Raw genomic sequence first — 16,330 nt, 5'->3', positions numbered from 1 at the left:
ATTGCAAGCAAGAATGCAAGTTCAATAAGTGCATTTGGTTTTTTCCTTTTCCATTAAAAATATTGTAAAAGGAATCTTTTTTAGTGTTTCAAATGGTTTAGATGACGCTTTTAGGGTAAGGGCTCACATGTTTATGTTTTTAACTGAATCTTGAAGTTAAAAAAAGAAATGCCAAAGGGTCGTAGCTCAATTGGTTGAGCACAATTGGTGAGGGTGATGGTATGTTCCTTTATTATAATCAAGGTTAAAAACTCTTGGAGTTATGATGTAAGGGATGAATTTGGGATCATGTCTTGGGTGGCTTTGGTAGAATGGATACCCCTCAATCCTTGGCTCTTACCAGAAGAGATATCTGCATAGGCTCATGATCCTATATCGGGTAGCAAAACAAATTCATAAACGATAAATCGAAAAAATAAATTAAATAAGTCTTTTTAGATGGGTTTACCTGTGTTCTGTTGGATCTTGCAAAATAGATCCAGATTCGCCTGGGTTTCCCCTGCATTGGACCTGGCTGAATCTAGGTCTGTTTGGTAGAGCCCTAGACATTCCTGGAAGGGATCTGCGCCAACACCTGGATGTTGCTCAAACTGGACCCAAATTCGGGGTTTAGTAGAATGAATGGGTAACATAATGTTGATCAAGACTGTCACAGTAGCATTATCTCTCAATTATTTTGATCCCATAATGTGTTCCCTGTTGGCTACAGCAAGAATACTGAGAAAAGGATGGAATTTGGCTTCGTTCTCAACAAGCGTATTTTGTTAACAAACTCCAAGGAATATTGACACAATTGCGTTCCATGAAACAACACATTATTTGAGCATTTTTTCACATGGCATGTTTAAGCAACCAAAATTTACATAAAAATCCATCATAGCGATTGTTATATTGGAATCCACGTCAAAAGGTTTTACATGTAATCATATATCATCTTTTAGAGTTGTTCATTGGCGCAATACCTTCCGTTGACCTTATCCATAAGTGCAAAAAGAGAAGCTAACCTGCCACTCCTACTGGAGTACTCTTCTTTTCATCACACATGCAGATTTTTACTTTAAGAGAATAACATTTTGTTTGTTAGATGTAACAACAATCATTGCTTTAATTTTGACATCACCTGTTCAGATTCAGGGTTTAATCAGTGAATTATATTAAGAATTCAACTAAAGAGTAATATTTTAAAGGGGCTGAAGTCGATGGATTTGGAAAAGAAATCTCTACAAGTGGAAATTCTTTGAGTGCATTGTTTAAATGCCAACTAGGTAACTAAGATTATCTTTGCATGTAAAGTCACCTTTGAGTTCCTTCCACCTTGATGTATTTTATACTGAAATAAATAAATATTTTAATAGCTGTTCTCCTGCTGCCCTGGTGCTTTCCTCAAAATCTGGGAAAGCTGTTGCCATGTCCAAAACTGTGCCTCTGCAATCCTGTGTCCCCTAAATTTGAAGGAATGCTGGTAAGAAATGTCCATCATCGACCTCTTGTTAATTATTATTGTTTTGGAATCATAGCATTTTTTATGTATTATACTGGGTTGTTGAATGAGATTATTTGATGACAAACTTCTGACAATTTTATGCAAATACAAGCTGAATAATATATTACCTTTTATTCTATGAGAGAAAATTTCCAGTTTTTAAACTTTTTACTCTTGTTGAATTGATGTGTACAACATTTCTTTTGAGTTTTTGTGGTTTTGCAAGTTGAGCATAAACAAAATATAGATGAAGCCTAGAATAATAATCCTTAAGGTTCTAACTATTTTTTTTTCTACAGATAAGGCGCTTACCAATTGGAGATGCAACTTGGATAGCTCGACATAAACACACAGGACAAGAATATGTGTTAGATTTCATAGTCGAGAGGAAAAAAGTAGATGATTTGAATAGTTCAATAAAAGATAATCGCTATAAGGATCAAAAACTGAGGCTTATGGTATGTCTTCAAGGTTTTTTTTGCTTCATTTGGTAGTTTGTCATCTGTACATTGATAACATGTGACAAAAGCAATTCTGCTAGTGATGTTTGCAGTGGTCGGCAGGACATGGCACTTCAATATCAAATTTTAGACAAGGGAAGATTCAAGACTAGTAGGGGAAATTAATAATTTTCTAAGTTTTAAGCTTGGTTGCCAAATTATGTATGAAACTGTATGCCTGCCATGTCTGATTTGGTTCTTCCGCATTTTCTGACATACAAAATAATGGGACCCTGTTGGTGTCTGTTTTATCATCTACCAAACATTAGGATAGGATACCCGAAGGCATTCTATCCTCTCCTGAAAAATCACTACTGATTCCAAGGTCTATATGTGCGAACAAGCGACTTTAGTGGAATAGCTTCTTGGGTAGTGTATGCTGAAATTTCAAGGGGGACTTACGTTGACAAATATCTTGAACTGCTGAACTTAGATGGATTTGGCAATTTTAGGCTCTTCTTCTTTTTTTTTTGGGGAATTTTCTGGGATTTAGACTTTCAAAAGAAAGGGGAAAAGAGATAGGGTTTAGGGAGGCTAATCTAATCCTATGAATTCTGGAGACGGTATCAACTGGGTGTTCTCGAGAAACCAAACCTTGCTTCGCCACACTAGGGACAACTACACAAGGCCGGTGCAATCTTCAATGGGTTGTGCTTATGATCAAGATGTTGGGATGCATAGGGGATGGGCTCAGTCTAACTTTGCACGGTAGATGGAAATCATCCATTTACCAAAAGTATGAGCAGAGATACACCATCAATTGACACTTATCAAATCCTTCATTCAAATTAACAACAATGAAAGCAAATCTAGATTAATTCTAACTAAGTGTTGAGGCAATTGAAACCATGCAAATCATTCAAATAATAGAGATTACAAACCAGCGCACATGCAATATATTATCCGGAAATGACCTTAAGCAACAATACATCAAAAACCTCACCCTCTCCAAATGAGAGGAGGCAACCTTATATAGTTCTCAGAAATAAATGAATGGTCGAGATCAAACAGCGATCAAGGGCCAAGATTGAAAGTCCTAAACCCTAATTAGGGTTTCCCGAAATACTATCAACTTAAACAAATGAAAGAGTGACACGTGGCGTAGCTGCTAATTTCACTGAGGCGAGTGGCCACTTTCTTCTTTCAGAGATTCAACGTATCTGGACACAATAAGCTTGACCTCCTCCATGGTGACACTTGGCAAACCGCCAATCTGGAAGTCGATGAGGTCCACATCATCGGTACATTTGGCAAGGATGCCTTATCACTCAACTGCTTGGGTGAGGAAGTTGTCATCGATGGAGAGGAAGTTTGCAATCTTTGAAAGATCTCCTTTGTCAATCATCCCTGAATCCTTGAAGAAGCTCGCCTGAATCCTGGCTCTCAAGTTCTCTGCTTGTAAATGCTTCTCCCTTAGGCTTTCCTTCTTCTAGATTTCTGACGCCACACGAAATACCTTGCCCAGGATCTCTCTAACACTTGCCTCTGTCTCAAAACACTTGGTCTCAGATTTCTTCAGAACCTCAATCCGAGTGACCAGAGTATAGTACCACGTGCCGAAGTCGTACCTGTCTCTTGTCTATATGATGCCTGCATCCACTAAGCTTCTCTTTGACATGCCTCGGATAACCTTCAGATGAGGGAGTTTTTCATTCCGAATTTCATCCACCTCTTCCCAATTGGAGGCTAGATCCTGGATACGATCAATCAACAAAGAAGTTGCCTCATGTGCCGATACTAAGTTTTCCACCAGGGTATCAACACGCACCGAAGCGTTTGAAATCCATTCCTTTTCTTGAGTGTACGAGCCCTTCATATCATCATAGTCTTTCATTTATCCCTGCTGAAGAGGTTGTGGCGGAGTGGTCGGGACTTCACGGTTGAGTGGGCTGGTAAGATGAAGAACATACTTCTTCCATTGTTGGTTCTCTTCTTCAACCTTCTTCGTCTTTTCCTTTTCATGAGCCAGCCTCGTCTTTAGAACGTTGCAGGAATCATCAAAATATTGGACCTCTTGGTCCTGGGTGGGCTTACCCAGCTCTATGGCAGTAACCTTGTAATCATCCGTGGTGACATTGTCTCTGGTTTTCCCTTCTTTGGGCACCGCTATCTAGACTGTCCTGAATCCGGCACTATCTCTCTGAATTAGGGAAAACTTCTTGGCGGGTTTGGGTGGTTTAGCTATAGTGGGCTCATTCACCTTCTCTAGGAATGTTGCGGTGACCTCCTCGGTTGAGTGGGCCTCCTTGGGAACCTTGGCCTTTATTCTTGCTCTCAGCCAATCCGGAATGGTTGATTGCTCTACGGTGTTCCGATCAAACTCATCATCCGCCTCTCCTGGGTTTGCTGGTATGCCATCCAAGAAGATTGTAGGTGCTTCCATTTGCTCTCTGCCTGGACTTTGGAAGACCTCTTCCACTACTTCCTCAACTGACTGGGAAAGCACTCTTACTTCATCATCAATCCCACAGATGTTCATCTCTTGCTCCCCAGTTGCACTCTGATCGGGTGCAATGGAAGCAACACTTAGGATGGAGTGGCTCTCGCTGGATTCTCTTCTCTCACCTACAACCCTTTTTCCTGTGACCTTTGGGGAGCTTCCAACCAACTCCTTCCTCTTTCGAGACCCAACACTTTCTGGATTTCGAACATCACCGACGGAGGTACAAGGATTGACGGATAGAGTATCATCTACTCCCATTAATTCATAAGTCAAGGTCACACTTTTGGCCTTCAACTGTTTTGTCTTTTCAGACGCCCACCACCTTGAATACTCAACCACTGACCTCATGAGGTCTGCTAGATCTGATTTCTCTCCCTCCATCCAATCTATTAAGACTAAGGGTTCATTTTTCATCTTTTCGAAGCCCGATTGCTGAAGTTCTAGGCTTTCTTCTACCTGATCGGCAACTCTGAATACTTCTGTTGCTCTCACCATACTCAAAGGAATTCTTGACTAGAATCTCTTCCTGATCTCGAAGCTATCGGCTACATTAGCCCAGTAGTCTTCTAGATCCAATCTGTGCTTGAACGTTGTTCCTTCGATCTTCTTTATCCTATGGAATGGATCGAAATCTTTTCTTGCCTTTTATTGATAGAAGGGATACCAGGCCAACTCCTTCTCAGTGGTTGCAGCAGCTTGTGATGATGGACATGTTTCCAGCCCATTACCAATTGTGAGTGAGGACATTCCTGCCTTCTTTTGCTTATCCCTTTGAATCACTATATACTCCTCCAATTGTCTTACAACCTCGAGCAACACCACTTGGTTGGTAGGGTAAGCTGGAAGCTTGTATGGAGGCCTGGAGAATCCCTGAATTCAGAGGTAAGTGAATTTTGGATATTGGATGTACCAACACCCGAATTGACCAATGAAGTCCATAGACTCTTGAGAGAGCCTCTGGTGCAAGCCACCTTGAAGTGTCCGGGTAATGTGCATCAGGAAGGTATCATTCACTCTTTTAAAATGAAATTTCTCTTCCATGTGGAGCTGGGGATAGCAATCGTATACTGGAAACTGGTTCTCCTTGTTCCCAACTTCTCCTCTACAAGTGAGACCTCTGTACTTGTAGGCCCTGGCCAAGGAATAAAACAAGAACTCATGAAGAAAGTCCTATTCGTCTCCAGGTTCCTCAACTGGCTGTCTAGATTGTTGCTGATCATCCGGGCCTAGTCTATCATCCTTACTCCGTTGATTATTTCATTAATGAAATAATACATCCAGGGTTCGAATGGAGCTCCTGGAGGATTTCCTATTATTCTATTGAGCAGGACAATCATGTCCCCAATGTCCTCCTTGAAGTATGCTTGCACTAGGCTCTTTCTCTGGAGTTTGGAGGCACCCTTCCTCGGCTTGTCTAGCCAGGAATGGTTAACTATGGCATCATATTCCTCTAGGTGATCCTGGTACAGGCTGTTAGCTTCGTCCTTTGTCATATACACTGTGTTGTGGTACTCTAGGATCCTGAAGGCCTCTCTGATGGCCTCATCGCTGACATTTGCTAACACCCTTCCATCAGGTGCAACAATGTCCTTACTGATGGGGTTGTAGTGTTTGGCACATTCAACTACTAGTTCATTGCACTGCATGGTGGGGAGGAAGCCAGTAGCATGCACGATACCACTCTTCATCATCTTTCGCACAATGGTGGTAGGCACAAGGTTGTCCAGACCAAACATTCGCTTCTTAAACTCCTTCAGATTGATGTGTTCGAGGTTGGTGTCGTTGATGTTCTTCCACTTTGAAGTCATCCTTGACTCTGGAGGAGCGTCTTTGTTTACTTGGAATTTCATAATGTCTAGGGCTTGCAGGCAAACAATGAATTTTTAAAGTTAGAAAATAATTTGCAAAGTTTTGAAAATAACGGGGCTGTGAAATGGCTAAGTGTTGGAAAATTTTCCATTTTTATTCTCATACTTAGCCATAAAAATCGGATTTCCACCTTAAAACCCTTAGTCTTAAGGCCGGTTGTGGTTACCACCAAGTGTCAAAACTTAAAAAATTTCATACTTAGCCAAAAAAATGATTTTCTTTCTCCAAAATTTTTGAAAAAAAATCATTTATTAAATTTTGGAAAATATTCAGAAAATTTATAATTTAAATTTCACCTCTGACTTGGATAGAAGTAAGGCTAGAATTTTCTCCAGAATACTCAGGAAATTCAGAAAAGTTTAGATAATTCTTCCTCGTACTAGTTGCCTTTCTCCAAAAATCTGTAAAACTTTTGCCCAAAAATATTATCCAACTTCCAGCAATATCTAGAATTTTCTCCAGATGATCTTCAAACTGACCGGCTTTACTAAGCTCTCCTTAGTAACTTTGAACTTCTTGGTGTAATAATGAAGTTGATAATGAAGTATTTGTAGACAAGGTTAAATCTTCAAGTAAAAACCCCTAAAATCATCCAACTCATACTTCTAATTTTGACTTCATGTTTCCCAGTTTTAAGACAATATTTCAAAAAAAACTTTCCATTTTGATTTAAGTTTAAAGATATTTATCAATTCTCCAATATTCCCTTTCAAAAAAACTTTCCATTTTGATTTAATATCTCAATAATCTTTCAATATTCTTTCAATATTCTCCAAAAAAAAACTTTCCATTTTGGATTTATTTTTAAGATATTTAATAATCCTTAGATATTTTCTTCATTTTGGATTTAATTTTGAAATCTCTGTGGATTTTTGTGACATCATGTTGACTTTGTTTGACCTTCCATGTGTAGGCAGACTTTAGGAAGTTTATCTTCATCTTCTCCAAGCTTTGGTGGACTTTGCCTACCTCTCCAAGGTATGGCGGACTTTGGAAGGCATCTCCTTCATGTGGCGGACTTTAGGCAAGGCTCTTCTTCCATGATTTAGCATCTTGGCCTAACATAGGGTGAACTTTTGGCAAGGTTCCTCATAGCCTTCCCAACATGTATGGCGGAGTTTGGAAGGTGTTGGTGGCATCACACACATGGCGGAGTTTAGACTTAACTATCTCCCATGGCTTAGGGCAGAGTTTAGAACACATCCCCCTAGGGCGGACTTTAGAGGGCTCTCTAGCTTAGGCGAACTTTGAAGGTTGCTCCTTCATACCCTCCCAACCTATGGCGGAGTTTAGACTTGGTGCTCTTGGGCGGACTTTGGTGGTGTCTCCAACTTGGGCGGACTTCTATCACTTCTCCTCATAGCCTCCCAACCTTGGCGGACTTTGGAGGGCTCTCTACCTTGGGCGGACTTTGGAAACCTCTCCACCTTGGGCGGACTTTGGAGGGCTCTCCACCTTGGCGGACTTTGGAGACCTCTCCTCATGGCTCTCTATCCTTTGGGCGGACTTTGGAGAGTGCTCCTTCATAGCTTGGCATGCTTGGGCGGACTTTGGGCTATAACCCTTTCCACCCCACACACATACATGGCGAACTTTGAAGGTGTCTCCTACATGACCTCCCAATGCATACATGGCGGATTTTGGTGGTTGCTCCATGCAAGGCGGACTTCAACACATCTCCTCATGGGCGGACTTTAGAGGGTTAGCCATCATGGCCTCTTGAACACATGGCGGACTTCTGGATGGCCTCATTTGTACCTGCAAAAAACCTTTGTTAGCCAAACTTAGAGGATTTTTAGAAAAAATTTAAAATTTCACAGTTTAATCAAATTTAATTGGATTAACTTGAAATTTGAAATCCATGCCTAGGTGGATCATCTTAGGCAGCAAAAAGCCTAAAATCTAGGGATTTAGCTTTTTAGGTCAAAACTTGGATTTTTCGAGTTCCGATTGAAGCAGGTCAGTGGTGAAAGTGTAAACCCTAGGTTTGCATCTTGAAAAAGCAAAAAAGCTTAAAATCTAGGGATTTAGCTTTTTAGGTCAAAACTTGGAATTTTCGAGTTCCGGTCGAAGCTGGTTAGTGGTGCAAGTGTAAACCTTAGGTTTGCATCCCGAAAAAGCAAAAAGCCTAAAATCTAGGGATTTAGCTTTTTTAGGTCAAAACTTGGATTTTTCGAGTTCCAGTCGAAGCAGGTCAGTGGTGGAAGTGTAAACCCTAGGTTTGCATCTCGAAAAAGCAAAAAGGCCTAAAATCTAGGGATTTAACTTTTTTAGGTCAAAACTTGGAATTCTAGAGTTCTAGTCGAAGTTGGTCAGTGGTGAAAGTGTAAACCCTAGGTTTGGATCCCGAAAAAGCAAAAAGTAGATATCACTAAAAAATAGGGAAAACTTTCTAAAAATAGCCATACCGGGGATTGGGCTAAAAATGCCAAAAACGAAACTTCCTAAAAAATAGGAAAAAGCAAAAAAGCAAACTTTCTAAAAATAGAAAGTTGTCCAAATTCGTCCAAATCAATTGCGATCTTCGTCCTTTGGCCTTTCTAGGCACTTTGACGGTATCCGGACTCTAGAATCACTTGGTTTTCAAAAACTAACTTTCAATCCTTAGGACTCGAACCATTCAAAATTGAGCAAGGCTTGGTGAAACTGCAGCAAAAGGTCACAGGACACTAACAAAATCCTAGAAAGCAGGAAAAGAGAGGGTCCCCATTTGCAATGGGGCGATGTGTGAAAAAGGTCACAACAGACCCCAAGGGACTGCATTCAATTTCTGAAGGGTATTATAGTAAAACTTTCCATGTAATTAGAGATCTTGCCATGCCTTCTTGATGCAAATAGGTAACTTGAAATGACCCAAATTAGTACTATAACTAAAAAAATATATGTTAGTGCCTTTCCTTCGTGTTTTTGTGAATCCATAAATTGTTTGTCATGGTGTAGCCTACAACATCCTTGTTTATTGTTGCCTCTATTCAAGTCTTTCTGCCAAGCAATCATTGGATAGAGTTGTCCTTGGCTAGTTAGTGGCATGTGGTTTTTAAGTACAACAATTTATTGGCTAATGTAGCATTTTGAGGTTAATGCATTTTGTATGGTTTATATAATGATTTGAGCATAGTAATGATTTTGTGACTATTAATTGCATTGCTTTCTAATATTTGTCACATAGTTTTTGCTCTCTTGTAAAATATTGTATTGTGATCGATATTTCTACCATTCAAATTAATTGAATAATGGGCCAAAATGATGTTGTTGGAGGAAAACCTAGTATGTTGCGGTGGTGTGGATTTCCCCTAGGCATGTACCTAGGGCTCGGACACCCCAACACATAGGAATTTTGGAAGCCTCAAAACGACACAAGGGAAAAGAAGACAAAGAGTGTGGACACAAAATTTGGGTGAGAGAAGATAGAACTATGAAATAGGCATTTTGAAACACGACAACATTATAACAAAGAATGGGGAACATGACAATTCCTCCCTGCTCAAATTTTCTTGTCCTCAAGCAATTTGAAATTAGGATGTTTTAGAATCCATGATTCTTCACATGCAGCATCTTCCACAAGAAGGACCTTCCATTGAACTAGATACTTGGTGATTTCTCAACCTCTCAGCTTCCTTTTTATTACATGCATGACCAAGTCTAGAATCAAAATTAGTTTGATCCACTGGAGGCAACTTAGTTGATGGAACAATATGTATTCCAAGTGCCCATTTGAGTCATGATACATGAAAAATGTTGTGAATCCTACTTTCCTTAGGCAGCTCCAACTCAAATGCAATTTCGCCAATCTACCTTAAAATCTTATAGGGTTGATAGCAATGAGGTTTGAGTTTTTCTGCTTCACTTCTCTTCAAGGAAGAGTGCTTGTAGAGCTGAAACTGCACAAACACTATGTCTCCAACATCCAATGCTCTTGCTATAGCCATCCGCATACACCTTCTATTGGTTTTGTGCCTGTTGGAGATTATCCTTGAGTAAATTCAAAATGCTTTGGCTTTGTTTAATTAAGGTGCTTGCTCTTGGAACTCTATTATCAACTAATACATAATGAATAAAACTTTGGGTGTCACGCTCCTACAAAGCCATGAAGGGTGTCATCTTGACGGACATGTGTTACACATCATTATAACACTACTCCCCCAAATGGGATCATTTTTTCAATGCCCTTTGTTGACTTGCAACCTAATTTTTAGATAGCCTTCACCCACTTGTTTAGAACCTTGGTTTGCCCATCCATTTGGGCATAGTAGTTGGTGGTTGCTGTGATTTTGCTTCTTGCCAATCAAAATAGTTCTTGACAAAACAAACTCAAGAATCATCTCTCTTGCCACTCACGATGCTTTTGGGTAATCCATGAAGCTTAAACACTTCTTTGAAGAATGTAATGTCCGTATTTTGAAATAGAATTTAATGGTAAATATTAATAATAAAATTAGTTTAAAAGAATAAAAATTAAATTAAAATGAAAATATAAAAGAATATAATTAAATATTTAATTAAGTTAATGAATGGACAAAAGGCATTAAATGGTAAGTTGTTACTCTCCCAAATATGAGGTATAAAAGGGGAGAAGAGAGCCTCATTTGAGAGGGGATAATTTGAGAATCAGAGATGCAGATCTGATTTAAATAAAAGTGCAGATCTGATTGTGAAAGGTTGTGTCCCTTTCAAAGGGCAGAAATAATTAAGTGTTGCAGTCTTTCAAAGGGTGCTAATGATGAAAGGGTGTGTCTCTTGCCAAAGGGCATACACGATGAAGAGGTGTGACCCCTCCCTCACATTGAGAGATATAAAGGAAAGAAATCAAAGCATCCAGTGAGAACACCATCGATCAGATTAGATCAGAACTGTTATTAAGTTACAGGCAGTAACGTACTTTTTCTTGGTGGTATGCATGGGGACTCGATTAATGAATGAGACTGAAGGAGGAAAACAAAAAGAAAGCAGATTGAACCACAGCAAATAATGAATATAACTTCATTGGAATATCACAAATGGTTCATTATATATGAGGGACTCTCTCTTAAGTATGCCACTCCATAGTGGATGCCTAAACCCTGCCACATGTGGCCAAGAGGGGTGTAGCATCTGCTCTCGGGCTTAAGAGAGGTGGTGGTTGTGATTAGGGGGAACGGCGATAGGACACCTCGCTGGGTATGCCACTCCATGATGGATGCTTAACACCTGCCACATGGAGCCAAGAGGGATGTAGCATTTGCTCTTGGGCCTAGGGTGAAGGGTCTCTTGGACACCCTATTCAGCTAGCCTACCCCGGCACTAAAAATTGCATAATAAAGAATGGCAAGTAACCTACAATCTGATTTTATCTAACAAACATAATACTAATGGTAATTAATACATTAAAGAATTTCATTAGTATATGTTTCAATTTATAAGTACTTTTTTTTTGCTTAGTAATAATGTTTTATTTTTATTGATATTCAAAAAGAGATTTACATTATCAAAAAGGCATAATGTCAACTTTCCAAAAGACTACACCATCAGCCAAAAATGAGTCTCCCCCTCTACACCTAACTTGAGCTTTTTCGAAATGCTCATTCCCAGAATTTACATCATCCATACCAAAACCTACCCCCCGTCCAAACAACAAAACAAACATAACGGATTTACAAAACAAGGTGGATGAGACCACCAGAGACAAAAAACAAAGGACACCAAAATTGAGTCTGTACCAAAACATCATCATCTCTTTTTCGAAGAGCTAGCTTCACCACCCGACCACTTCCCTTCAGTTGCTCTTGGCTTCCTTGGACGTATCCTTGGACGTAGAACTCTCCTCTCCGCACCCTCTGCCTCAGCCTTGGCTCATTCAATAATGGCGTTGGGCTCCTTAATTTGCACCACAAGTTTCAGGGCCTCCCACCCATATTTCGCCTCTGCCCTCCGATGAAATTTGCATTGTGCTTGCGACCATCTCACAAAGGGGATCACCACTGCCTTAACTCCCTGCCCATCATCCTCCACACCTTCTCTGATATCAAACCCTTCCCCAGGTATCGCCCACTCCAAGAAGGATTCCATCCCATCTAGGAAGTCCTTGTGAACCAGAGCTTCCATCGCCCACCTCACCGTTTCCACATTCTCACTACTTCCAGGCCCCACGCCATAATTAAGGAGTATATGTCCATTCTCGTCTTATATCGATGCTTCACCATGTCAAAAGCCTTGCCTACTATGAGAAAGATGCACTGTGCAAGATGTTCATCCCAGAACTTGAATAAACACCGCAACCTCCTCTCCATTAAATCCCCATAGAATGGGCATAACTACTTTCTAGTTCGGAGGGTGAAATTTGCTTCCATTTCACCACTCTACACTGCACCACCACCTTCGACACACCCAGAGACACCACCTCTGCTAAAACTCTTTGTAGAGAAGCCTTTCTTTCTCCACTTCTCTCTCGACTTCGAACAATGAATACAGGGAAGGACCTGCAATAAATAGCGAACTCCATCGGCTCACACTCCTTCATAAATGACCCTGCAGCTCTTAATTAACTGCCACCACTTCCCAAAAGCCTCTTCGAAATTTGTACTCTAAGTGTATTGGACATATATTGCAAAAACTTCGGTCACTTCTAAAATAAATTAGAGCTCCTCAAAGCAATCTTGCCGAAGGTCCTCGAAACTTATTTCACCAACTTCACTAAAAGTTAATGCCCGTTTGGAGAGAATGTCCGCCTCCAAGTTACCCGTCCTTCTAACGTGACTTACTTTGAAGTCTTCAAAATAATTCAACTCTTCCACAATGCTGAAAATATAATTCTGAAGATGCCATGTCTCTATATTACCTTTCATTATTGCTTGGATAATGATCAATGAATCTCCCTCCAGATGCAACCTCCTGACACCCAACTTCCTACCAATCTTGACTGCAATCATAGCTGCTGAAGCTTCAGCTATATTATTTGTTCTTGGGTCAAGTTTTTGTGCTCCCAAAGCCACCATTTCCCCCTTCCAATCTCTAACAATGAATCCCGATCCAGAAGGTCCGGGATTTCCTTTAGATGCCCCATCAAAATTAATCTTCCACCATCCCTCCAAAGGTCTCTTCAAAATTACCTATTTTAGATTTGGGCAAATTTAGGTTAATTTAAAGTATATCTAATTAGGGGAGATTACAAAGAACAAGTCAACAACTTATGGTGCTTTAAAACCTACAAAGATAGCAAAGAAGTGTGCATATTTCGTCAGTCTATCGACCACCACATATATGTAGTCTTTATCTTCGAATTTGGGAAGTCTTGTTATTAAATCTATGGAGATTCTTTCTTGCTTTTGCTCAATCATTGGTAAAGGCTGCGAAAGTCTTGCTGGGAATGTTTTCTCTGTTTTATTTTGTTGGCAAATTGCATATTTCATCACGTGTAAGGATGCCATCTTTGAGTCCTTTCCACGTGAATCTCTCTTTGGTTTGCTTATACGTTTTGAAATATTGAGATGCCTTGCTAGGGGAGTATCATGGGCTGCTTTTAAAAGTTTATCTTTCATTTTTTAATCTATCACCAAATAAATTCCATCGTTATAAAGAATGAGTTTGTGGGCTACAATGAATCTGTCATCTAACAATTTATTTATCAAGACATTAGTAGCAAACTCATCCTTAACATATTTTGCTATAATTTGAGCCTTCCAATCAACCAAGTGGTGTGACACAGAGTAAAAAGTTGGCTTTATGAACAAAGTATCACTATCAACAACTACATTTTTCTTTCCTTTAACAAACTCAATGTCAAAATCAAATGTTTGAAGGTTAATAACCCCTTTTTGTTATTATTCTTTAGACCCTTTTGCCTAAGAAAGTACTTGAGGGTGTGTTGATGTGTTTTTTATGCACATAACAATACAAAATAAATTACCAAAGTAATTTACCCTCTCTTGAACAAAATCACCTCAGATGCTAAGAATTAGATCAACTAAAATGATTCCAAGGTTTCTACATGTCAGGTCTTGACGAGTGGGTAAGTTCAGTGGTTGATGTGAATTGCTGTGTTTCACTTGGGGGCTTACGCAAATGTTTGAATTATCATGAATGATGCGGAATAGGTGTGCTGACAACTTAAGATTTATCAATAAGGCTCTGGATCCACTTCTTACTAAAAAAAGGGGAAAAAGAATAGGGTTCAGGAAATCTATTCTAAAACTAGGAATGTAGGAAATGATGAATGGATTTAATGGAATCAAACTAGGCAAGGTCTCACAATCAGGTATTTAATGGAATCAAACTAGGCAAGGTCTCACAATCAGGTATTGACACGAGCTTAGTGCAATCATCTAAGGCATACTTAAAGATTTTCAGACTATTACCATCAAACGAAGACACCATCCAAGTTGATGCTTGTCAACGGACGCGTAATAGTTGAAGTTATGCTTACTCAAATTCCAGTTGACCACACAAGGCGCACTTACCAACGGAAAGAGGCTAGTGGTATGGATTAAGGATTCCACACAAATGAATTCAACAAATCTTTCACTCAATCTAACATACATGAAAATAAATTCTAATCTAAATTCTAATCTAACTTGGAGGAATTGAGAACCATGAATGCAAATACAACATTTGAAGAGCAAAATTACCAACAATTGAACAATGATTAGGATTCAAATAGCTGTAGCATATACCAACAATTCTACAAAAACTCTCCCTTACAAATGAGAGACAAGGGGGCATATATAGAGTCTCTTACAAAATGGATGGCCCAGATTGATCTAAGATCAACAATCGAGATCATGCCAACAAAACCCTAGAATTGCCCTAATTAGGGTTACATAAAAATGGCGCCGCCAACATATGGCCCAATGAAAAGACACCTAGTCATCATATAGGGAATCTTCTAGAAGATTCCTCCCTGCATCTCTCTCTCTCCTAGCATACTCCAAGAATCTAGCCAATGCTGAATCTAACTCCTCCATGGAAATGCTAGGCAAGGTATCCTGCTGTAAATCAATCACATCCACTGAATCCGAACAAGCATTCAAAGTGTTATCCCATTCTGGCATAAGCTTCTGCGAATTATGAACATGAATCAACAAAGAGACCAAGTCATCAATTTGACTCTTCTGCAAAGAGTCCAACTGACAAAACTACATAAACTTCATCTTGTCTCTTAATTCGGCCCACTAGCATCACTAATATCAACACCCAATAATTCCTCAATCGAGGCAAGGATCTTAATCTGAATGTCCTGAATTAATCCTTCCATCTCCGTACAACTCGATTGGGCGTTCTCATAAGCTGATTTCTTCAAGGCTAATGCACAATACCAGCCATGGAAATCGTATATGTCTCCACTGTGCACAATGTTCTCGTTGACCAAGGTGGAATTAGGAACCTTCTTCAATGCCAGGAGGCGTGGAATAGTCTTCTCTTGGATAGGCCGGAATTCTTCCCAAAATCCCTCCAAATACTGGATTCTGAATATGAGTGATGTTGTCTTATCATATGCCTAAACAAAATGAGTAAGGAAATCATCTGCCTGTTTTCTTGCACTTTCAATCCACTTTTCCACCTCCATGTGTGTACCTCTCGCTACCTCGCAGTGTGAATGTATTCCATGGTCAACTGCAATAGGGGAAACAAGGGTGGGATTCTCACGCCTTGTCCCTGCAATATACTCTCTGAGTCTAATATTTTCTTCTTTGTACCTTTCATTCTCCTCAACTGCTCTACTTAACCTTGCATTGATTGCTTGGAGGTTGTCACCAATCTCCTGAAATTCCTGCTCTACGGATGCACGACCAAGGGTGATTGAAGTGATTTGGAAATCCATAGGAGTAGCAATATCCGTTGTCACGCCTGCAATAGGAACAACAATCTGCACAATCCGCATTCCTGTCTCATCTCTAGCTATGTGTGACAAAATCTTCGCTTTCTTGGGCTCCTTCTCTTTAGCACTCCTAGCTAGCTGGTCATCAATATCATGAATAGGTTGTACCTCTATTATTTGTTTACTTTTCTCCATACTCTTCTTCAACCATTCAGGAATAGAGGTCATCTCCATACCATCATCGA

General features: G+C 39.8%; 1 protein-coding gene across 2 annotated transcripts in view; it reads left to right on the top strand.

Annotated features, from left to right (window-relative positions):
- LOC131028219 (crossover junction endonuclease MUS81) overlaps nt 1–16,330 on the top strand; it is a 60,699-nt gene that overhangs the window by 18,119 nt on the left and 26,250 nt on the right. The window contains exon 11 of one of the 2 annotated variants that reach the window (XM_057958467.2): nt 1,783–1,941. The exons of the other annotated variant lie outside the window; for it this stretch is intronic. Coding sequence (XP_057814450.2) covers nt 1,783–1,941 — 159 coding nt within the window. The remainder of the gene's footprint in view (nt 1–1,782; nt 1,942–16,330) is intronic. 2 annotated transcript variants of the gene reach the window in all.

This window comes from Cryptomeria japonica, chromosome 2 (genome assembly GCF_030272615.1).
Source record: "Cryptomeria japonica chromosome 2, Sugi_1.0, whole genome shotgun sequence".
In the NCBI taxonomy this organism is placed as follows: Eukaryota; Viridiplantae; Streptophyta; class Pinopsida; order Cupressales; family Cupressaceae; genus Cryptomeria; species Cryptomeria japonica.
Note: the sequence above shows the minus strand (reverse complement) of the source record. Positions and strands in the feature narration are given on the sequence as shown.